Genomic DNA, 25,229 nt, shown 5'->3' on the forward strand with positions numbered 1-25,229 from the left:
GGTTTAATGCATAAGTGAACAAAAACATCCTCCTTTTTTCCACGCTCTTAAGAAAAATCAGGGATTGTACCCTGCTGTTAACAAGTGAGAATAATTGGCTTGATAGTAAGCCTGTTATCCATACAATGCTAGGCTGAAATGTTTAATTTTCAGGCTTCTCATTCATGTCTGATGAATAATATGTTACTTCAGTCTCATATTTTTTTGCTGAAATGTGAGGAGTGGAAGTGTGTGTGTATTTGTAATGGCTTGGATGAATACTACGGTATAAGAGGCTGAAGAGAATTTCAAACCTCTATAATTTCCTCCCAGTGGACATGTACCTAGAGAATATAAATTTGTTTCACTAACCATTATTCTTCATACTGTTAGTCCCTTCACTCCAACCTCTCTTTTCAATATTGTGAGGGTGAAGAAATCAGTGGCTTGGAGCCAGATAGGGAGTGTGTTCATAGGACAGGAAAGGGAAGAAGGGTCAGGTGGGTTGTGGCAGCTGGGGATGCTCTTAAACAATGGGAAAAAGAGGAGAAGCAGTTAGGGGAAGAAGGGAGGTGAAGTGGTGGGTAGGGATTGCTAAAGTAGGATAGGAAAAAGGAACAGAGTGGGAGAGGTAGGCTGTCTATCACGGTAGGATCTGCAGAAGCCGGTTGGGGGAGATTGAGGAAGGAGAGGTGCAGATCAAAGAATAGAAAAGGGGGTAACAAAGAAAAGATGCATGTTCTCCTCTTCCTTGCATATGGGAATCACTGACAAGTGCAGACCTGCCAAGTGTACCGCTTTTAGCCCTTTCTTAACCAATTTACTGCCTGTTCTGGTTCCCAGGTCAGTCAGAATTGTGGGTTTCCTATGAATTCAGAGAGCAGTATGTTTTTAAATAGACCTCGCACTACAGTTCTAAAGAGTTACCTTTTTATTCCACAACTTCTCCCCTACTTTACATTATCCAAATCTAGATTTCTCATACAGTCTATCACTCGCTCGCTCACTCAAACTACAGTAAATCTAAGCGAATAGTTTTCTCAGTGACTTTTAATGGCCACGTGTTACATTTAATCCCATTCATGTTTGAAATGTGTTTGAGAATTTGTTGAGGAGGGTACTGTTATGTTTAATTGTTTAGGGTGTTCTCTTGGATTAGAAGGCAAATGTTTTTGCAGACAGGGAAATTGGAATATATCTTTTTTGACCCATGACTTTCCAGTGTACACACTTAAGATCTCATTCTGATTCTGCCAAGCCCATCAGTACAGATTGCTGAGAATGGCCTGAAACTTTTGGCATTGAGAGAATTAAGTTGAGTCTTACTAACAGACGGTTTTTCCTCACATCACTTTACTTCCTAAGGCTTGTCACCAGGGAATAGATGATAGGGATCATTTTAGAAATATTATGGCATAAACTGAGAAGCTTTGTGATCTTGTTGCTGTACCCACTGTCCTTCCTCCTCTCTCTTCTCCTCCAGTTTATTCCTCTTAAGGGGCAGGACCATGTCTTATCTATGCTGTAATGTGCCTACCATACCTTTGGGCACTGCAAAATAATATTAATTAATAATGGCCTGGAAGTATTATTTATTTGTTTCATTGATATATGGCATGTAACTGAAACACTACTTCCCATCTATATATGCAATTATCTCCCCATATTAGCATAATTTTCAAATGGGAAGGCGCACATGTCTAATGATGTTTGAATACTAGAACTGGTTGGGAATTTTTCAGTGAATTTTTTTCCAGTGGAAAATGCCAACTTGTTGACACTGAAACTTTTGATGGAAATGTATCTGTTACAATGATGTTTTCATCAGAGAGATTTCTCAGGCCCGTGGTATTTGGGGACAAGGAGGAAGAGAGGAGGGGAGCAGTTACCTGCAGTGTGAGACCCAAGTTCATGTATCGACTCTGAATCAGACAGGTATTTGAACCTGGGTCTCCCACATCCCAGTTGAGTGCATAACTCCTTGTCTATTCTGGAGTGTTTTCTTTAAAAAAATATAAAATAAAATAAAAAGTTTGAAAGATGTTGTTTTCAGTCCTATGTGGAACAAAAACAGATTTCAAAAGCTCAACATTTTTTATTAAACAAGGTTCCTGTTTTATGGCCACCCCTAATGTATACAGAAATCTTTGGAAATATATGAACAGTTATACAAATCTGTGGCTTGTGGGTGGGAAGCATGTGTCTTTTCTCTTTTCTTGCTGTTTGCAGCAGGAGGTCACTGATATAGGTGGTGGCACCTCTTTCAGAACTCATTCATATACTGTGTAACAAGGGCCATATAAGTACCCAGTCATATAGCGTGAGATAATGTACAGTGACTCATCAAGATTTGATTGTGGCACTAAGGGGCAATGGAAGGGTTTGACATATGAAGCTCATCTATCCTAATACCAACAGGTAGGTAGGAATGTCCTCCCAGCAAGGCCCCTCCCTTAGCCACCTCCTCATCACAGATTTGCATCGGATGCACTGGGATAAGAAGGTTCCCTGCAATAGTACATATCACTCTCCAGCATCCTTTTTAGCAGCTGCCAGAGTAACAAGAAGCAGATTTTGCCATATTCTGTTCCGATGCAGTTACAATGCTGTGGAGATTTCCTGAGTAGGTATAGGGTATCTACACAGAAAAAAAAAAAGGCTAGAGAAAGTAAAGGGCATTTTATAACAGCTAAAACATGACCGTCCAATTTTGCACACAGCTAGCCAAACTTATTGCTCTTACCTTCACCTATACCCACTGAGCACAGTGAGATCCTGCTCGGGGCTTTTGGGTGACACTTCAATAATAAAAATGATTAGATATCACATTTGGTCTTTCACAGTACCTTATCTGCCTTATTTTTATGTTTATTATACAATAGAGCTACACATTAAAGGCAATTTTCATTTACACACATCTTCTTTAAAACACTTTAGCTTGCAGCTGCTCTGTATTATTTGTCAAAGCTGCAACTGCGTGGATCCTCCAGCTGAAACAGCTTCAGTTTTGACTTTGTGTGATAAATGAAAGGAGATGGGGATATCTCCCTTTTATGGACACCTAGGCATCCAGTAGCTATAAAATCCCTCTTAGTAGCTGTTTTATAATTGCTCTGCCTCTAAAGGGTTAAAAAGTCTCACTGCTATGCACAGGTAAAAGGAAGTGAGTGGGCACTTGGCCAAAAGAGCCAATGGGAAGGCTAGAACTTTTTAAAATTGAACAAAGACTCCCCTTTTGTCTGTGGTGGCTCTACCTGCTGGAGAGGGGACAGGGCAGCAGTTATGCTGTAAGACGCTTGGGGTCAGGTATGAAAAATCCTCAGTATCATACCTAGAAACTAATCATTTTAAACCGCAGATAAGTAAGTAGATCAGGGAATGTCTAGGAAGACAAAATTAGGTTTATCCCTTTTATTTCTTTATGGCTTGTGGACTCCTCTGTGCTAAGCCCAAGTGTTTTTGTTTTGCTTTTAACTTTTAAGCTGGACCTCAGGAAAACTATTCTTGGTGCTTAATCCTTGTATTGCTCTTATAAAATATAGCAATAGCCTGAGTTCCCAGATTTATTAGTTAAAAAAAAAAGAAAGAAAATACAATTTACCTTTTTTAAGAACAGAATTGAATTTTTGTGTCTTAACAGGTTTGTGCACATAGTGTTTAATTAGCTGATGGCAACAGCTGATTTCCTTCTTTTTTCTTTCTCAGCTCTTCCCTGGAAGGGGGGGTGAAAGGGCTTGAGGGTACCCCACAGGAAAGAACTCCCAAGTGCACCTTCCTGGGCTCTCAAAGGGGTTCTGCATTTGAGTGGTGGCAGCATCTACCTAGCCGAGGTCAGAGAAAAGCTGTAACCTTGGGAGTTTAATACCAGCCTGAAATGGCCAGTATTAATTTTTAGAATCCTTGCGAGCCCCTACCCTCTGCACTCAAAGTGCCAGAGTGGAGAATCAGCCTTGACACCTTGCATGACTTTTAAATGACAGGACACTGAGCTGTCATAATGCAAATACATGTAAATATAACAGTTGTGTCATATTATTTTTCTTAAGACAGAGATTTTTGTAGATTTAAATCGACCACTTACTCCCATGCAGAAATCTAGTCATTTAGATTGATATTAAAATGTAAAGCAACAGTGTGGGGAAAACCTGTTATTGTCTACTGTTTCAAACCAAGTATCAGAGGGTAGCTGTGTTAGTCTGGATCTGTAAAAGCAGAAAAGAACATGCATCTGAGGAAGTGGGTATTCACCCACGAAAGCTCATGCTCCAAAACGTCTGTTAGTCTATAAGGTGCCACAGGATTCTTTGCTGTTTCAAACCAAATCATTTTCAAATTTCTGCTAGAAAGTCTTGATTTCCTTTCTTCTCTGTTCTCAGTAGTAGAGTCTCAGTAGTGTCTTTTGTATGTAATTAAAAAACTATATAAAGTTTAAAGAAAAAAACAGCCAACTTCTATTAACTGTTGAATTCTGGGTTTTAGGAGAGTGGATCTGTTGGCTGGAGGAATAGACTAAATATTTGAAAGTATACAGCAACCGTGGCTATACAGCCAAGCACTTCATTTAATCTAGTGTTTAAAGCAAGTGACTAGTACAAAGCCCTGGGGCTAGATCCTCAGCTGGCATAGGCAGCCATAGTTCCATAATAGCAAATGGAGTTACTCGAATTTACACCAGCTATGGAGCTGGCCCCTGTGGTCTGTGCCCTACAGATTTCCTGTGTGTTCTTGGACAAGTCACTTTAACATTTCATTTCCCCATCAGGAATAATTTTTTCCTACCTTTAAGTGCTCTGAAATCTTAAGAAGAAAATGTCAAGTAAGTGTGAAGTGTTACTTTGTTGTTGATGTGCAAGCTACTCTCACCATTTCCAAAATGTTTTCTCAAACACTTGATGATGAATTGTACAAGAGCCTTCATTCACATTTGTTTATTTGTTTGATTTACTTAAATCTAAAACAGTTTGAGACTTTAAATGGCCAGCTTTTGTGGAGTGACAGACTATAATGAATTTACTCCGTTACTCAAAACACAATTTGCTATCATACGAAGTAGACTGAAATAATATCTACAGTGCTCTTTAGTCATGTTCATTATTATAATGAAAAAAATGTCAACAAGTACTAGAGTATTAGTATTCTGCTTATATACATGTTGAATTTTACTAATAATGAAACTGTTCCGCTTAAATCTATGTTAAACTAAAAAATTGTGTGTGTGTATATATTCACACAAAATAAAAAAAACAGAAGTATTCATGCTTAATATAAGACGATTCTGCAAAGAGTCTAGCTTTGAGGGATGTGTAACACATGATGAAGTGATGGTCAGAATGCTGCTTGAATTCTGTGTAGTATGAACTTTATATATGACTAAATAACGTAACTAACGAGTGTGCATTGCCACACAGGCAGATCACTAAAAGGGGTCTTTTGCCTTGCGAACCTTATGCGTAGAGTAGGAAATAATTTGAGTTCTTAAGATCCAGCCCAAAATTTGCTGAGTGTCTCCTGCAATGTGTGGAATATTTATCACTCCCATTAATCTCAATGGGAAGTGCAGGTGCTCAACAGTTTACAGGAGATACTTTAGTGCCTCAGAGAATCTGGCTCTCATGCAGCATAATGCAGCTTAAATACTCATTAGTAAATAAAATATGCATTGATCAACCTTAAAATTGATTGATTTAGGTTTCATGCTCCTAGCAGTGTTGCCTGTTGAACTATAATATCACTCACTATTGTAACAGTTTTACTTCAGCTGTTTGTTTATTAATAGAACCTGTTCGCCTCCAGGTCACCAGTTTTATCTGGCTCAGAATTACAGCATTTGAAAGTTGCTATAAACTCATGGCTCTCTTGAACTCAATGTACTTCATAAGGGGCATATACCCATATAACAAAACCATCATCACAACTGGTACAATCTCAGCAGATAGCCAGGTTCTAAACGAGCATAAAAAACTAGCTATCCTCTCATGGAGGAGGTCTGGGCTGAGAAATGTCAGTGGGATTCTGGAGAATCCTGCGCTTTCACTTTCCTAACCCAGTCCAGCTCCTGCGATGGTAATGGGAGTTTTCCGTTGACTTCTGTGGGTGCTGGATCAGCCCACCCCTGTATGTAAACATAAAAGAAGGACTTCATGGAGCCATTCCACACAAATGCCTTTGCTCCATCATCCACAGGTTTCAGACCTGCTTAAGGGAGTATTTTGGGCCAATGTTTGTTACTACTGTTGCATATAGAGAAGGCTATAGTTCTAGGGCAGTGTAAGCTCAGAATATATTAAGTGCCAGTATTTGTGAGATAGAGGAAACCTTCTAAGCTACCCCTTGAATGTTACATCTATTGATTTATTTTTAACTCCACATCGAGACCTGAATTTTTATGGGAGGCAAATTAGCCCAGTTCAGCAGATTTTGTACAGTTCCAAATCAATGGTTTTGAAAGGTGTGTAGGTTAAGATAAATCAATATTGGTTTCATAACTTTATTATACCAAAGAGGGTTTATTTTAAATGTTGCTGTACCTTGAAATTGATGAAAATATTCTTTTGTTTTCCATAGAAACGTTCCAGAGGTCAAATATTGTTTGACAAAGTATGTGAACATCTAAATCTTTTGGAAAAGGACTACTTTGGGCTAACATACAGAGACATGGAAAACCAAAAGGTAAAGAAGACACATCATCCAGGGTTTTCTTGAATTAAAAGGAAGTAGAATGAAAATCAACAGAACTGGAATCTTGCTAACTGGCATTGATCTTGAGTTTGCATGGGATAAGATATGTGGCCATCAAATTTTTTTTCACGGTGATCAGTTACCTACGATCCAGAACTGATGTTTTAGTTTTACCTCCCAAAGGATGCGTCTTTATTTAATGCCATCTCCTTTTTAATTGTTTGTGCCTCCCAAGAACAGGAACAATGTTCTCCTGTCTTCCTTTTGCCTTGGTTATTTATCATGTAAGAGAAGTGGATGATGTAGCTTTTCCCTTTCTAGTATGGTTTGTTCCAATACTGCCTTAAAAGTCAAATTTACATTCATAAATATATTTAATACTAAAAACAGTTTATTTAATGTTAAGGTTGTGACTCAGGCATAAGTTAATTCACTATTGCTGCTAATTCCCTTTCAAGACTCATGTTATCTTTACCTGAGCATTATTGCTCAATTAGTACTGGGATACAATAATCTAAGATCCATGCAACATATACATAGTACACACGTTAGGACGAGATAAGGAGCATCAAAGGATCCTCTAAATATTTTTTAAAGTATTTTATTAACTCCCTTTTGATATGTCTTGGTTAAAATGTGTATTATAAAAGAGTCCCCTTACAGGTTTTCATATTAGTATGTGGTGGTTTTCTCTCTTAGTGAGAACCCTTGCTTTCTATATTTATGGATTTTTTAAAATGAGGATTTTGGCACTGATGCAAAAAGCAATTAAGCAGGTGCTTAGTTCCATCCTGATTCAAGGAAGCACTGAAGTGTGTACTTAGCTTTAAGTTAAAGCTCAAGGTAAGCATGTGCTTAACTTCTTTCCTGAACATTCATGCTTTCCTGAAGTGGGGCCAAAATAAGTGTGTATTTAGAAATCCTGTCAGATTACTAATAATAATGATGTTCAACATTTAAAGATCTCAAGTTACTTTACAAAAATGTCTAGAATAAGTCAATAATTAATTTTAAAAACATGTACATGATAGTGTCAGAGTAATAGTTTATTTTTAATTTCTATGTATATTTTTAAATTTTACAATGTAAAAACAGCTTGTTCATCCTTCCACCACCCCCCATTCTCACTCCCTCCACCCCTACCCCAACATAGAAAAAACATCTTCCAGGCTGAAGATCTTTATGCTTTGTAAGAATCCACATCAAATTTTTCCATCTGAGTTACCTGAGTTACAAATATCTGAAAGCAGGGCTTTAAAAAGAAACCCTGAGGCAATCTTAATTGTAGTGGCATATTATACTCTTGTAGCCTCATACTTTGGAGTACAGACTAATTGATTCTGAGCAGCTGCCAGCTGATTAAGGAAAGGCGGGGTAAGGTGCAAGGGTTGTTCTGGGGTTTGTTTGGTTTGGGTTTTTGCTATATTTGTTTGTCTTTCCTTGGAGAAAGTGGAATTTTTCCTAGGGGGTTAACAAACTGCTTTTGTTATGAATGATATACATATTAAATATTAATTTGCATTGGTTAAGACAATGCTGAAGTTCAGGGACATAACCTCCCAGTATCTGAGAGAGAAAAACAGGTACAAAGCAGTCTAGACTGTGGATTTTAAACCATGCCGCCTACTGAAATGGTTAGCGATACTATGCTGCAGTAAGATATCCCAAGCAGAATTGTGATGCAGCCACAATTCCGCCTTGACTGCCAGAGAGCATGCACTGCAGTGGCAGTTCCCCATCCTTTCAACAGCTGTATTGTACAGTTCTCTCATACACCTGGCTAGCTCTGCTGGTCAGTGTGAATGATGGCACTGCACAGAACACCTTTTGGATAGCTAGCACTGGAGGAAATCCTAGCAAGGGACAATGTCTGAACTCCTCAATGGATTAAAGCCTGATTCCTGCACTGAAGCACAAATAGAGGAGAGGCTCATGTCCTCTTCTTCCTCTTTATGTACCTGAGCAGGGCCAGACTCTTCAGTCCCTCCAGCCTTTCAAGGTTTAAGCAAACAAGAGCCTTTTGGTGTGCTAATGAAAGGTCAGTGGACGTGCTATTAGAGGATGCCTGTGTTCTAACCTAGTCTGCAGATTCCTGTGATCTAAGAAGTTCTTACGACAACAACAAAACCCTTCAAGGAATCAAGGAAATGTATTAGCATAAAATAATTGCTGTAGCTACAGTATTCCAAAGGAAGGAGATGGAGCAAGAAGTTAATTTAGCCAACAAATGTGGCATTTGATGCTGAGTTTTTAAAAGGCCACTGAACACATTTAATGTTACTTTGTCTCATTTCAGTGCTGTTAATATCAATGTTTAAAAATAATTTTCACTGTATTTATAGTTAAATTTAAAAAAATTTCTTTTCAGAACTGGTTGGACCCTGCAAAGGAAATCAAAAAGCAGATGCGAAGTAAGTTGTAATCAATCGTGTGTCTGTGTGAGGCAATCTGGGAAGTGTTTTAGTATGGAGAGCAGTGTTGATAATATGAAATACTTTTGAACAAAATTAAGACATTTATTGAAAAATGACTTTACATTTCTGTGTATAAAATTGGAAATGCAGCTTTCCCTGGTATTCCACATTGTTTGCATGTAATAATGGTGTGAGAAAAGTCGTACATACTCATTCAAAAGAGTTTCATGTTAACACACTTTCCTGGCTTGAGAGAACATATTGCCAATATAAGTGACTTTATATAAAGCAGCAGTAACTCCTGAGAGATCATCATCCAGGTAGAACTCTACTAAGCACACTGGCACAACACATATGGTTTAAGGGCTCCAGATGCAACTTCATTTATGAATCAAGTTAACCTGGTACTTAACTATTAATTTATTGCCCAACAAATAAATCCACCAAGCAAACTAATGGTTACCCAAAAAAGATTCAAGCTCTCTCCAAGCTGTGTGTTCCCCTATGGCCATCTCCTTCTGAGAGAAATTAAACTCTTCACTGGAAGTGCCCCACACCATGTACCTGCTATTATCTCGTCCAGTGCTCTGGGTGCCTTTCGGATATTAAAAATAATATCCCCCTTAAAAGATCCAAAAAATTGCTACCATCCACCTATGTCATCTGCCTACACCAAAACACGTTTATAATTATATCAGGACTCTCCTGGACCAAGCAGGGAAATGGAGGATGACCTGACCCCAAATGTGACAATCTGTCTAACCTGCTGTAAGGCACAGAGACCCAGAAAGAGTGGAGGACAAAGACAATTGAACTCCATTTAACTGCACCATAAATAACACATTGCCTCAGTGGGAGACTCCCATCCAATGTAGTGTGTAGGGGTGGATCATTGCAAGCAAAGCTCTCTGCTTGGCAGCCTGTAGAGCAGGAATATTCCTCACCACACATGTGGTTCTTAAATGCCTTCACCTGCTGGGCCTGAGTTACCAGTTAAAATGATCAGTGGGTTGCATACCTACCAATCACTTGCAGGCCTGAGCTCCAACCTCAAAGACTGGTACTGTATGGGGAAGGAATAGACGGGAGCAGCAGGTAGTTGAAGTCTCCGTGAATATTGCACTCCCTCTTCAAGAGAAAACATCACTTTTATCATTAAGCCCCATCTCAAATGTTAAGTTTCATATTATTTATTTAGGTCTGTTTCTGAGTCTGTAGAAGAAGAATTGTTGGATGTTTTTCTTCATCAATCAGTTGGTCAGGATCATGAAATATAAATGTCTCATTGCTAAAAACAACTTGACATTTACAGAGAGGGAAAAGTCTAAACTCAGCATTAAGCAATATAATCTTTGGGGCCTGGGTCACAAGATATAAATTGTTTTCTTTGAATTACTGTCATTTAGGTCACATCTGGAAACACTGCTGGCCTCACATACCAAAACATGTAACTGTGTTAGTACAGATACCCCTCTACCCAAAACATCTGTATCTCATTCCTGCATTTCTCCAATAATTTGAACTTTGTTCCTAAGATGACTTACTGCTTCACAAGGAGAATCAATTTTCTGCTTCATGAGAATATTTTAAAAAGCTCAGTTGTTAAATTTAGCTGTATGCTGTGTTAGTAATCCAAAAATATTTTGAAAGGACCCTGTGTCAAGGCTGCTAGGCTCAAAATGTGACCTACCTTTCTTTTCCTCCAATAGCTCTTTGGAAACCTGTTGTAATGTTTATAAATGTGATTTTATTTTGGCAAGAAAACTTCAGTATTCTCCTCCACACACCTTATAAATAATCACTTTCATCAGTCTAGCATTTACAAGGAATTACATCTGGTAGTTTGTTTCTAGGATCAGGCCCTAAAATACTAGGTGACCATTTCAAGATTCAAAGGATTAATTTAAACTTAGTGTGGAAAATTTCCCTTAATTATTATGAAAAATACTCTAACTTCACCTTTTCCAAACTATCTAGGTATTATATATACTATCTAAAAATGAAGTGCAATGAAAAATAATTGAAATCTGTGTTCCATTGTGTAATTGTTAATAGGATACTGAAAAGTTATCACGGGAAAAGAAAGGGCTGTGGACTTTGATAGCAAGTTATGTAGATTGTTGATGCAGTTAAGGCAGTCCAACTACATACAGTTGATTGCAGTGTATGTAACGTGTGTCTTAGCTAAGAGCTAGACAATGAAAGATTGTGACAGCAAGAGACTAACCAGGGCAGAAAAGGCTAGTCCTACAGTTGACACTGGGAACAGTTAGAGTTGTCATAGATCACGGTGTTAATTTGCTTGGTTCAGATAATTCTGTTAAGAACTTTGGAATAGTAAAACTATCTTACAAGTTATCTTTTTCATGAATGATTAAAACCACAATCGTATTGAATACTGATGAGAATATAGGAGAAATGTCTGCTTTCAAGAGTGCTCGGTTCCACTGCAGGCAGGAGGAAATCCAAGCTAGTATTTGAGAAAAGATTTTGACCAACACTGTTTATAGAGTTTCTGGGTCTGATTCTCCTCACACCAGTTTAAAACCATTGACTTCAATAAGTTATTCTTGATTGAAACCAGCATAAGCAAGAGGAGAATCAGGCCTGTGTGACGAACTGGGAATGTTCTTAATGTTTGCTCTGAATACTGTGTTGGTGCCTCAGTGTCCCCATGGCAGTTCTTAAGTATCTGGCAGAGCAAAGGGCCAGTGCACCTAAATGCCTGACCCTCTGTCTCCTAGCAACTGATGGCCTGGGCCCCTCCTCTGCAAAGGTGCCAACTGAAGGTGTTGGAGACAAAGGGATCAGGTGACCTCCTGGCCAGGGAAAGGGGCTGAGGAGAGAGGAGGGGCTGGGAGGAGTTGTTAGTCTGGAGCTGGCTGGGGTCAAGGGTGGAGGGCAGACCTGGGGGTCTGGCTCACTGCCCCCCAGAAGGGACCCGGCCGAGGGGTCCGGTTTGCTGTATCTACAAGCTCTGTTTTAGACCCTGTTCCTGTCATCGAATAAACCTCTGTTTTACTGGCTGGCTGAGAGTCACGTCTGACTGCAAAGTGGGGGTGCAGAACCCGGTGGCTTCCCCAGGACCCCGCTGGGGTGGACTCGCTGTGGGAAGCGCACGGAGGGGCAGAGGATGCTGAATGCTCCAAGGAGAGACCCAGGAGGTGAAGCCGTGTGAGCTTCTTGCCCTGAACAAGTCTGCTCCAAGGGAGAGGAGGCTCCCCAAAGTCCTGCCTGGCTTGGTGGGGAGCAGTTCCAGAGCATCGCCCGGGGACTCCGTGACAGCCTGTTATACCTTTTTTTTTCTTACAGAATCATACTCCTGAGGCACACAATATGGATTTAATTTATATCTTGTTTGTCAGGGGGATCTTCTCTCTCCCTTCTTTCTCAAACGAGGATGTGTATCCAAAAATTTCACAGAGGATTTGGGGCTATCTTCCTCTGTATTAAATTTCAACTTCTTTTAGCATATGCAATCTATGTTCTCGAATAGATTCAGCAAATTAAGGCCCTGATCCTGCAATGAGATCTGTACAGCTGAAGATCTGAAGGACCTGAAATCAGCGGGGCCTTCTGCATGAGGCAAGGAATGAACCACACAGATCTCATTGTAGGCCCTAAACGAACAGTCCCAAATACATGATCAGGAAAACTATATGGAATTTTAAGGCAATTTAAAAGTAGCATTTGCAATATAGTCAACATTAACACTTCCTTTCTTCTATCCAGCATAAAATCCAGTAGTAGAAGTTGACACACCTTCAAAACATACATTCATCACAATTTGGACAGTGCAAAATACCTGTTAGTTGTGTTAGAATGAAAGGATACACTGTAGAGTTTATAAAGAGGAGTCCTATTTCACATAGTGCCCTCAAAGAATCTGTAACCATCATTATACAACAAGTGTGTTGGACATTTTTTTAAAGTGTATTTTTCAGTTCAGTGCTGTATTTTAATAGGTTATCATATTTTAAAGCATCAGGTTATCTTGATGTCCATTTCTCAATTCCCGCAGTAATGTCACCTCAGATATTAGTTGTGTGCAGGGGGGTGATCAACTAATATAGGGTCTCTGTAGTAGTAATATAGGTGAAGAGCTATGTAATTAATTCAACAGAATCTTGGTTGCTGATAGGCTCTACCAGAGGTGTGGAGAGGGGTGTGGTTTTTTGTTTTGTTTTGCTTGCTAGTTAGCCAAGCGTTTGGCTTTTTTATCTGTGCCATTTATTAAACATGAGACATCAGTTTTATCTTCTAGGAATCCTTATCCCCTTAAATTTTCCCTCGTTTTTTGGAATGTTCTTGGTATTTTTTTTATCTATAGTATTGAAAAGTAGGGTCCTATTAAAAATGTCTTATAAGATGTGTAAAGTTATTGCCTGTGACATGAGTTACCTAAAGTACTATATTAATAATATTTACCTAGTGTTAAAAATTTTGGTCCATTTTTTTCATTAATGGCTTCTAAATTTGTCCTTACAATTTTATCTGTATGATAATTTATGCCAGCTAAAGAGACAGCGTGTGTGCTAAAACAGCATTCAGACATTGCCGAGTGGGGGGTTATAGACGAATAGAATTACCTATTTTGCACATAATTGTGCTCACATTTAAAGCCCATTTTCATTTTTAGCCTGTGGTGTTTCCAGTGCTTATCTCCATGTTTTGTTTTCTTTTTATTTTATTTCTGTAGGCTACTTTTTAATATAGCTAATCTCAGTAAACAGATTCTTTCCTTGCTCAATTTTCAGGGCATTAGAAATAAATTACTGTTCACTATGCAAGAAAAGAACTGTAGGCCTCGAACTGTAACTGTGAGAAGTAGGAAGGTATTTTAAATATTGCATACAAGAAGAAGACTATAAAACCTGTCATTACTGAATATTTGACTGGAATATTTCCTAATTTATCTTTTAGATTGCTAGTAACCTAACAGCGTGAACATCTTCATTTGTACTTGTGTAGGCAATTTCAATGAACCTGTGGGTTTTTTTCAGGTGGTGCTTGGCAGTTCTCCTTTAATGTGAAATTTTACCCTCCAGATCCTTCCCAGCTGTCTGAAGATATTACCAGGTATTTGAAAGGATAAATACCTTTCCAAAAGTGCTTTTAAACACATTTTTGACAACAGTGACATTCTGTCTGGAAGCATGAATGTTTTTGTTTTACTATCAGCCGCCTTCTAATTATGAGCTAATGGGAAACATTTGATGCTCTATTAGTAGAGAAAAGGTTAATAGTTGGGGGGTTAATTCATTGTTTTGACTTCCAAACTAGAAGACTTTCACATCTGATAAACTGATACCAAAATTAGGCTTTCTCAATACGTATTTCTAATGAGAAGAATTAATTCTACCTTCAGAGTTCACAAACATTGCAGTACCTAGTCTTGCCTATTATTGTTTTGTTGGGTCCTCTAGACACTGTGTGACACAAATACAACTATAATCATCAAACTGGACATGAACATGAACCAGAATTTCAAAAGTAAACATTACTTACCTCTCTCCCTCAATTATGTGTTTTCATATTTAAATCTCCAGCTCTAAACCTGTTCCCATGGTTCAGAGTTGGTTTTGGTTCAGAGTTGATCCAAACCCAGAAGTGGGTTAATTCCCAGCTTTATTTTTGGGTACAGCCCAAAGTAGCAGGAATTCACATCAATTGGTCTCATGAGACTTCTGCCATTTGAGGTGCCAAAATTTCACAAGAACAGCTCAGGATGCCTTTGAATCTGAATCCTATCCTTGGTTCACCCTCAAAACCAAGTCCAGAACTAGATCGTAGCCTAACGTAATTTCTGCTAGTCCCTTCTCACTGTGAAGGACCTTTTGGGGCTAAGTGACCCTGGCTGGCTGTCCCTGTGGTGCAGCACCCTTCTGCTGACTTTTTGACCCAGTCATGCAGTGCAGTGTAATGCATTCTGCATTCCAGTCTCATGCAGTCTGGGCTGTTGTGAGATTTGGAAAAGACACCAGGCTGCAATGTTCACTTACACAGGTAGAAAGGCCCAGAACTGCAGAGAATTATGGGGCCTCAAACAAAATATAAAACTGTGGCTCCCCTGTAAACCATTATTTGCACAAACTTTTCTCCCATTCTATTTCTCCCCCTCTATCTTCTGCTTCCTAGTTTCCCCTCTATCCTCCTTTTGTTTTTAACCAGATTGTTCGCTTGCAATTTATACTTTTCTTTTGTCCAATTCAGCCTACCCTTTTTTCACACCGTTGCCAACCACCAAAATCATGAGTCAGACCCCAAAAAATCATGAGATTGGCCCCAAAATCATTCATTTCTTTAATGTTTGAGCTATTTTCTGACTTTAACTCCCCCACATCATCATCATCATGATGGAGAAATGCAGTTTTAGTCACCTCATCTCTACAGCAATGAATTCTGCCCCCCCCACCCTTCCATCACATTTGCTCCAGACCCACATCAACTCCGTCCATACAGTTCTTCACTCTGACCCTCCTTTGCTCCAAAGCTGCTCCTCCTTTAACTGTGGAGGAGGTTCTCCCCATTGCTAGCCCTGATGCAGCAGCATTAGAGAGGAGTAGAGGTGGGAAGAACCAATTACTTTTCACAGGAGGGGGTTGGAGGAGAAAGGATCAATCCCACAATGAGCAGCTGGGGTCTCTCTGCTCCCGCCTCCCTGGCCCCCCTTGTGCAAATGGTATTGCCTGTTTCCTCTCTGCTCCTGGTGGGGGGGAAGAAAGCATTGCTCACCTGCTTCCTGTAGCAGCCCTGATTGGCTGCTCTTCCCCAAAAGGTGGCTAGTGAGACGGCTTTTTTCCACTAGGCAGGACTGAAAATGGCCTAGGGCTTGAGGTTCTTTTCTTGATAGTGAGATTGGCCGTGACTAGATAAAATCGGGTCAGTGGTAATAAATTGCCAGTAGTTGGCAACAGCATATTCCCTCTTTCCCCAGGAGGAAAAGGGGACTGCAGAGGAAGATTAGAGTCAGCATGGCCCACTCCTCCAGTGCCTTCTAGAGTTTCTCTGAGTGTGTCTACACAGCAAAGAAAACCTGCAGCTGCCCCATGCCAGCCAACTTGGGCTCACAGGGCTTCAGGGTCGTTTCACTGCTGTGTGGACTTCTGGGCTCGGGTTGGAGTCCGTGCTCTAGGACCCTGCTCACTCTTGCCATTTGAGCCTTCAACCCCTTGCTGCTTGATGTTAGCATCTAGCAGCCCCAGATGAGATTGGGGCCCCATGGTGCTAGGAACTGCATGGAAATATATGAGAGGCAGACACTGGTTCAGAATTTACAATCTAACGAGGCAATACAGGCATAGGGTGGGAGAAAGGAAGATTTATGATCCCCATTATACATATGAGGATTCAGATGCAGGGATTAAGCAATTTGCCCAAGGTCTCACTGTAAATCTGTAGTAGGGTCATGATTTTCTCCCAGTCCTGTGCCTTAGCCACTAAACCTCCCTTCTTTTCTAGTTCCTCTGAAACTATTTTCAGTTTCTTCTATCTGACCCTCACATTGCATGATTAATGGGATCATTTTTAGTAGTATAGCTGCCGTTATGGGAAATAGTAATTTGTTGGTTTTGCTTTTTAGCTAATCAGTTAACTGATATTTCTAAAGTGCTTATTAGAGAAAATTATAAATCAAATAAGATGAATTGCTCAGGATCTCTGAATGACAGTAGGTACCTTAGTATAGTTAATATCTAATGGGGAATTTTCTCTGTAACTTATACCAGAGGTTCTCAACCCTGTGGGGCCATGAGCAGGTTTCAGGGGGTCCACCAAGCATGGCTAGCATTAGACTCTCTAGGGTCCTGGGTAGAAAGCCAAAGCCCTGCCACGTGGGACTGCAGCCCGGGGCCACGGGCCAAAGCCTGAGCAACTTAGCTTTACGGTGCCTCCTGTGGTTTGGGGCCCCAGACAATTGCCCTCCTTGCTATCTCCTAATACCAGCCCAGGTCTTTATATGCAGAAAACAATTGTTGCAGCACAGCTGGGCCAGGGAGATTTTATCACGTATTGGGGGGCCTCAGAAATACTTTGAGAACTGCTGACTTATCATATAGTTATAAAACAGAGAGAGTAGCCTACTTCATTAATGAATCTTGAAGTGCTTTACGAAGATTAGTTATTTAAGAGTTAGCACTCATTTGTTACATAGGCAAGCATTTATCCCAGTTTTACACATGGAGGAACTTGGGCATAAATTGGGTGGTTTGCTCAAGGACTGTCGAGTAGAGTCAGGAAAAGACCCCAGAAATTCTTACTGCTGACTGAACCACATCGCTTCTCTAAAAGTTCTGGAAGAACTCCTATAAAATCTCTTGCTCTTATTTTTTGTAGGTACTACCTCTGCTTGCAGCTGAGAGATGACATAGTGTCTGGACGGCTGCCTTGTTCTTTTGTTACTCTTGCTCTTTTGGGGTCCTATACCGTTCAGTCAGAACTTGGAGATTATGATCCTGATGAATATGGGAGTGATTATGTCAGTGAATTCCGGTTTGCACCAAATCATACTAAAGAACTGGAAGACAAAGTAATCGAGCTGCACAAGAGCCACAGGTGAGCAGTGAACCTCCACTCAACTTCCACTCAACTTTGGAGCTTGAGCTATTGAATATATGATGTGAAATATTAGAATCTGCTGCAAAATGTTATTTTGAGGGAACTAACAGTTCTGCACAGGTCTTTTGGAGGAGTAAGACTGTTTTGCTAGCAAAAAAATGTTCTTTAGCATGGAATATAACAGTGCAAAGTGTGTAATGGCTTCTAGCTAAATTCTGGCAATGTGTTTCCCATGTACTGAAGTTTATTCCATATTATGCTTGCTCAAAATTCATACCTGTAATGACTGTTTTTTTCCAGGGGAATGACACCTGCAGAGGCTGAGATGCATTTCTTGGAGAATGCCAAAAAACTATCCATGTATGGAGTTGATCTACATCATGCCAAGGTCTGGACTATGATTAAAAACTCTTTGTTTCATATTATGGGACCCATTTCTATACCCCTTCTCAGCTTGACTAGTACTTTATTTCACAAGGTCCTGTTGATTTAATTTTTCTTTCTGATTTCAGTGGAAAAACTTTTAGTTTAAGTAACTACAAGGTGAGCAAAAGTGGCAGAAATAGGCCCAAAATGATTAGTGTGTAATGATGTAAACGCAGCTACATTTTGTAGTTGTTGCAGAATTTAACTAGATGATTCCAGTTCCATCAATTGTTGGTACGCATGGTTCAAAAAGTCTGTCTAGCTGATTAAACAAACAAATCTTTTTTGAAAGCTGTGATCTGAGAAACAGTTAATGTAATGAGCCTCAAAGCTATTGACTAGATTTGTCTGAAAAATATGCATGTATTTTTATCAGAAGACATCCAGACAATGATCAATTGTTGTTTGGATTCAGCTGAATTTTCCAATTTAATAAAGTCAATTATGGTGTTTTATCTAGACAAGCAGACCACTTCTAACACTGCATAATTACTTTGAAGCACTTTGTTAACCATATTGGAACTTAATCAGATTGGTAGGGATAAAGAAGTGTATTTGTTTCAGTTAGCCCAATGAATAGGAGCTCTCTTGGAATCAATCTGCCATGATGAAACTGTCTCTAAAATCATCAGCTAGCTTAGGTACATTCACAGATCAAGAGGTACTCACTCAGTGTGGCTGATCAGAGATCTCCAGTCATTTTGTAGCCTTGGGGGGGGGGGGTTTAATTTTTCTGTCTCACTATTCAGAAAAAGATTCATAGATTCCAGCAACTGTAGAGTGAAGTCAGTAAATGTCCTTGGCAAATTGATGCTGGACAAAGGACCAGAGCTTTGGAAGAGCTCCACATTTTTTGAGAAGGGTCACATTACGTACAGCCATTTTTATTCTGCATCAGAACCTTTCAACAGCTGAGATAAATATGCTGCTTGGATCTTGAAAGGGCCTTCATCTATGTGCATGAGGCATTTCATAGGAACTGTGTATGTGTATTAGACACTTCATGGTAATCCTTTGTAGTCTATTAATTGCCTACACTGGAAATGCTGTCTCTGGCTCAGTGGACAGCGTTCTCCCAATAGGTATGCTGTTGCTTTTCTTGTCTCTTGCATGTATGCTCAAGATCTTGAGGCATATTTGGAGCAAAGCTAGAACTGGAATAGGAGATGTCACTCCTTTCTTTGTAGCATTTTAACATACTCCATCCTTCAGAGTGAGCAGCAAAGAACATTTGTGAGTTTTTATGCAAAATATGTTTTGGTCTTTGATACCAAAATTAGTTACTTTGCAATAGGGCCTAGTTATTCTCTCAAAAAATTATGTAATGCTGGAGAAATGCTGGTAACTAGAAGAGTGCAACTATTGGAGTAACCTATTCTGTGCAACAAAGACCTTGTTACCCAGTTTTATCTGACAGAGAATGAAAAACAAAAAGGATCAGGGCAAAACTTTCAGTAAAATTGATGTGTATTTATATCAAAGCTGCTATATCTAGCTACTGTCTAGAGAAGATATCATAATAAAAGCTGCATCAATGAGCTGAAGACTGCAAACAGTCACTAAGTTAATTATTCTGTTCCTTGATTAAGCACTCTCCTTGAAAACAGGACTGACAGTTGTGTTTATAAATGGGAATTAATATTTTGATGTTAATTATGTAAGTCGCCTACATATGCAAAACTGTACAAGTATGTGTAATGTATTCTCCAGTGTGGCTATGACCTTTCTGCTCTTTAGAGCTGCCTTGGGTAGTCTCTTCACCCATATACTAAGAACCAGAGTCTGCCACTCATTACTCAATGTGAGTAAACCTGCTTCCTCAAGTACTTCCTCAAGTACTCCCATTTAAATCAGCAGGACTGCTTGGGGAATGGAGGTGGCAGGATCTGGGCCTGAATGCAGGTATAACTGGTACAAAGGTTAAAGTTCAGGAGATAAATCTTTTCTTAAACAGGTAAGATGAAATAGTTCCTTGCATCTGGGACATTGTGTGTGCATTTTGCTTATGGACCTGAAGCCTTTATTTTTGAAAAGCTGGCCCAGTGTGTTTAAACACTTCTTTGTTCTTAGAAAAATGAAAAACTGAAATACACTGCAGACACTAAATTTGATTTTTGGGTAGTACATCCCAACACTGAAATTTAGTTTTATTTAGATGTAATTCCCCTTTGAGGGCCCCCCACACATTATTGCTCTGTCTCTTATTGATCTCTCATTCATGGTGAAGTACATTTTATACACTGTCTAGTTCTTTGGTGTATATCTCACCTTAAGAAAGTTTAGCATGAGCAAGTTTTGAATTGCAATAGAATTTTCAAATTGTGTGTGTCCTTTACATCTAAATTAAATATGCCTCTTGTCTTTTGGTTCACCTTAAAATGCAGCCATTTCAGTATATCTTTAAAAGATGATTTGCTAGGAGACTAAAGGAAACCACTTCACTCATTCCATGACTGTCATAATATGAAAGTTTTGTAAGTTCTGTTGTCAGATTGCTGGTAACTTAAAATTGTTTTAAAATAGTTTTTAAAAAAGCCTCCAAGCTTAAAGTGATAACATAAATAACCTTGAGAAGAACTAGATGTGAAACTGCACAAGACAAACAATCATGATGATGAGGGATATATACTAAACAAGATAGTAAAGAAATGTCACTCGTCACTTCCAGTCTTATGGTTGTTCTTATAGCATTAGGGAGGTAATACTGTTTAATAAAGCAATTATCAATGTAGTGAACCTCTTTATGCTATCTTTTTTTCCTTTTTGGAGTCTTTCAGAGAAGTTTTTAACATTCAGTAAAATCTTTCATCCTCTTTGTATATGTTGTTGTTAAATATGGCACCTTACATCTGTTTGTATAGATCTGAATAATAAGTAAACTAACCTAATGAGTCACCACTGCTAACACAGTTCAAATATGTAGCTCAGATAAGAACGTGACACATAAAAATTTTATGGAACTTTGGAAAAGGAGAGAAGAAATCAATGAAGTATGTTGCTTACTTTTTCAGGATTCTGAAGGAGTTGAAATCATGTTAGGGGTTTGTGCCAGTGGTCTCTTAATATATCGAGACCGACTCAGGATAAATAGATTTGCCTGGCCAAAAGTTCTGAAAATTTCGTATAAGAGGAACAATTTCTACATCAAAATCCGACCAGGAGAGGTAAGCAGACCCTGACACATACACTAGTAAAAGAAACTTATTCAAAGTACTCTGTGACCTGATGGACTGGTTTGTTTGCCATTGTTCACAAGTTTGTATCAATACTCATCTAAATTTTTAAGATGTATTGAATTTTTTTCCCTTTAGGAAAGATTAGGCAAATCCCTTATTTAAAATATGTCTAAAATACATTCTGGGTCATGAAATAACATGAAGGATGAATTTGTCCTGTTGCATTTAAAGATAACACTCTCATATACCATGTCATAAATATTTTGTGAATGTGAATAATATGTTGATAAAATATTAGTAAATATACTTATGTATGGGGTGCTTCTCACTGTAGCTGGTCAGAGATTATACATGGTTTAAACTGGGGTCTGTTCATCCTTTCCAATCAGAGGAGCACATAGGCCACACATTCAGAGCTTTACAAATATCCTGGAATACTAAATCAATGGAATAAAATATCTATCCATCAGTAATATTGGTACATAAGAATGTTAGTTGTTTCAGATCTACAGCACTTCATCTTCTGAAGTGCTTGATTGTGTTATGAACTATTGTATGAAGAGTGCCCTCTGGTGGTTTGATTGGATGCATAGCATCCACCACAAACCCTTTCAGTGACCTGCCCTTCTCATTTTCTTCTGAAGGTATTTAACCCCATAGAGATAGATTAGACAAATGCTTCCCACTCTCATTTACTAACTCCAGTTCCTTTCCTATATACCTCCTTAATCCTAGTGGTCTCTGAAACCCAAATCAATCTCAGAGGACTCTTTGTCACCTCAGGCTACTGTCAGAAAATCCAAATGTTTTCTCATCGCAGTTAAGTTGTTAAAACATTAGAGCAACAAATAGTTGAGAGGCACTAACCACATAATTCTTTCTTCTAAATCTCCCAAACCCTTTCTTTAAAAGTCTGTTCTGTTCTACAATGCATAGAGCAGCCATCTTAATAAACTCTGACTCCTCATTCGGAGTCCTAACAAACTATTCCATCATCACCCAAGCCGGGATTTCAAGACAGGAATCAGGAGAATGTATGTGTATATATTTGTAGAGATGTGCAGGTATGTATATACGAGGTAATGAAATGATATAGGTAGAGAAAATTAATATGAAACTGTATCTAGACAAACTGGAGAAATGGTCTGAAGTACATAGGATGAAATTCAATAAGGACAAATGCAAAGTATCCCACTTAGGAAGGAACAATCAGTTGCACACATACAAAATGAGAAGTGACTGCCTAGGAATGAGTACTGTGGAAAGCGATCTAGGGATCGTAGTGGATCACAAGCTAAATATAAGTCAGCAGTATAACACTGTTGCAAAAAAAGCAAACATAATTCTGGGCTGTTGTGATGGGGTGGACTAGGCCCTTAGGCTCCTGCTGGAGTCTTTGTGGCCCTGCCACACTCCACTCCAGAAAAGGCCAGTAGAGAAGTCCTCCAGACTGCCTAGAGCAGCTATGTGGTAAGCAACCAATCAGGGCCCAGCGGGTCAATATAAGAAAAGATGAAGAGCAACAGTGAGGTTTAGTCCCTTGCTAGAACTGGAGGAGTGTGCATGGTGTGTGCTGGCTGAGGGAGCTCCAGGACCTTGGATTAGGTAGTGCTGCTGGAAGCCAGTGAGGGTGAGAAGGAGCCCTGAGCTGGTTGCAGAGACTCCATCAGGACAAGGCCCTGGGGTAAGGGTGAAGACGACATGGGGCCACAGGGCAGTGGCCCAGGGAACTAGAGCAGTAGCACAACTTAGGCTACGTCTACACTACTGCGGTAAGTCGACCTGCACTACACAACTCCAGCTCTGCAGTTCACATAGCTGGAATTGATGTACCTTAGGTCAAGTTGCCGCAGGGTCTACACCTTGGGGGTTTCTCTCGTTGACTTATCTTACTCTTCTTGTCGAGGCAGAGTACAGGGGTCGACTGGAGAGCCATCTGCTATCGATTGGTGGATCTTCACTAGACCCGCTAAATCGACCACCGGGCATCGATCCCAGCTGTAGTGTAAATGAAGCCTGAGATAAAGGGACACAGGGACAGCTGGGACCTGGAGTAGTTCCTGGGCTGGGACCTGGAGTAGTGGGTGGTCCCCAGTCCCCCAATAGTCATTGGGGGAAGTGGCCTAGACACTGAGGTACACCAGAGGGGAAACTGAACTGTAATAGCCCAGCTGAAGAGTTGGGGCTAGAAAGGCCCTGAGAGGGCAAAGACATTGCCTCCAGGGAAGGATCCCTGGGACACCGCCCTATTCTGGAGCAGGGACAAACTGAGGCATTACTGAGCGGACTGAGAGAGGATTTGCTTTGCTTTGAACACATAGACAGACTGTGTGACTCGGCGGGAGAGCTGAGTCATCAAAGAGACACCACAGAGAGTACAGGCACACACACTTGGCCGGAGGGCTGGGGGCTCACGAGAGGTGAATATGCCCCTTTACAGATGTATTAGCAGGAATGTTGTAAGCAAGTCATAAGAAGTAATTCTTCTCTACTCTGTGCTGATTAGGCCTCAGTTGGAGTGTTGTGTCCAGTTCTGGGCACCACATTTTGGGAAAGAAGTGGATAAATTGGAGAAAGTCCAGAGAAGAGCAACAAAAATGATTAAAGGTCTAGAAAACATGACCTGTGAGGGAAGATTGGGGAAAAAATGAATTTGTATAGTCTGGAGAAGAGGAGACTGGGGGGAGGGGGAGGGAGACATGATAACATTTTCAAGTACATAAAAGGTTGTTACAGGGAGGAGGGTGGTAAATTGTTCTTGTTAACCTCTGAGGAAGTAATGGGCTTACACTGCAGCAAGGATGGTTTAGGTTGTACTTTAGGAAAAACTTCCTAACTGTCAGGGTAGTTCAGCACTGGAATAAATTGCCTAGGGAGGCTGTGGAATCTCTGTCACTGGAGACTTTTAGGAGTGGATTAGAAAATGGTCTAGATAATACTTAGTCCTGCCATGAGTGCAGAGGACTGGACTAGATGACCTCTCAAGGTCCCTTCCAGTCCTATGATTCTATTATTAGAAAACATGCTTTATAGCGATAGACTCAAGTAGCTCAATCTGTTTTAGCTTAACAAAGAGAAGGTTAAAGGGTGGTTTGATTACAGTCTATAAATACACGGGGAACAAATATTTGATAATGGGCTCTTCAAATTAGCAGAGAAAGGAATGGCTGGAAGTGAAGCTAAACAAATTCAGATTTGGAAATAAGGTGAAAAATTTTAACAATGAGGGTAATTAACCAGTGGAACAACTTATCGGGGTTGTGGTGGCAATTTTTTTAATCAAGGTTGAATGTTTTTATAAAAGAGCCACTCTATTTCCAAAAGGAATTAATTCAGGGAAGTGCTATGGCCTGTGTTATGTAGGAGGTCAGGCTAAATGATGATAGTGATCCCTTCTTTCCTTTGAATCTATATAAATCAATCACTACTCAGGTTTTCTTTCTTTCTACCTAGTTTGAACAGTTTGAAAGCACTATTGGGTTTAAGTTGCCAAATCATCGTGCTGCAAAGCGTTTATGGAAAGTATGTGTTGAACATCACACGTTTTTCAGGTATGTGGGGTTTCCTTTCTAAAGGTTTAGAATAAAGCGTGATCAAAAAAAAGAACAACAATTGTGCTAATACAGCCAAATGACTTGGGATCAAATTATTGCCTCTCTGATCACTGAACTGGAACCATATTTGGAAAGATTACTATTCCCAAAGTATTTGTAATGCTTCACCAAAATTATTCCAACTGTGGCTGGTCCTAATTGGACCTTAAAATATCTCATGATTTTTTGATTGCCAACTTGATATTTTTCATTTCATATGCACAATGATGTTATCAGCTAATGTTTGTCTAAATCCTGCAGTTAATGGGCTGATTAGAAGCTTGTCCCATAATTTCTGTATCCATTCTCTTTCTCACACACACAACTTGTGTGGCAATTGGAAATTTTTTGGTAGACTTGAGTAGAAGTAAAAAAATGAGATTTTGGTTGAATTAAATATGAAACTG

General features: G+C 39.6%; 1 protein-coding gene across 19 annotated transcripts in view; it reads left to right on the top strand.

Annotated features, from left to right (window-relative positions):
- The window catches only part of EPB41L3 (erythrocyte membrane protein band 4.1 like 3), a 146,067-nt gene that overhangs the window by 85,864 nt on the left and 34,974 nt on the right, over positions 1-25,229 (top strand). For all 19 annotated transcript variants that reach the window (XM_050942121.1, XM_050942108.1, XM_050942117.1 and 16 more), the window contains 7 exons: positions 6,544-6,648; positions 9,026-9,068; positions 14,075-14,150; positions 17,406-17,624; positions 17,928-18,015; positions 21,065-21,217; positions 24,683-24,780. In XM_050942121.1, the coding sequence (XP_050798078.1) occupies positions 6,544-6,648; positions 9,026-9,068; positions 14,075-14,150; positions 17,406-17,624; positions 17,928-18,015; positions 21,065-21,217; positions 24,683-24,780 (782 nt within the window). The remainder of the gene's footprint in view (positions 1-6,543; positions 6,649-9,025; positions 9,069-14,074; positions 14,151-17,405; positions 17,625-17,927; positions 18,016-21,064; positions 21,218-24,682; positions 24,781-25,229) is intronic.

This window comes from Gopherus flavomarginatus, chromosome 2, assembly GCF_025201925.1.
Source record: "Gopherus flavomarginatus isolate rGopFla2 chromosome 2, rGopFla2.mat.asm, whole genome shotgun sequence".
Taxonomy (NCBI): domain Eukaryota; kingdom Metazoa; phylum Chordata; order Testudines; family Testudinidae; genus Gopherus; species Gopherus flavomarginatus.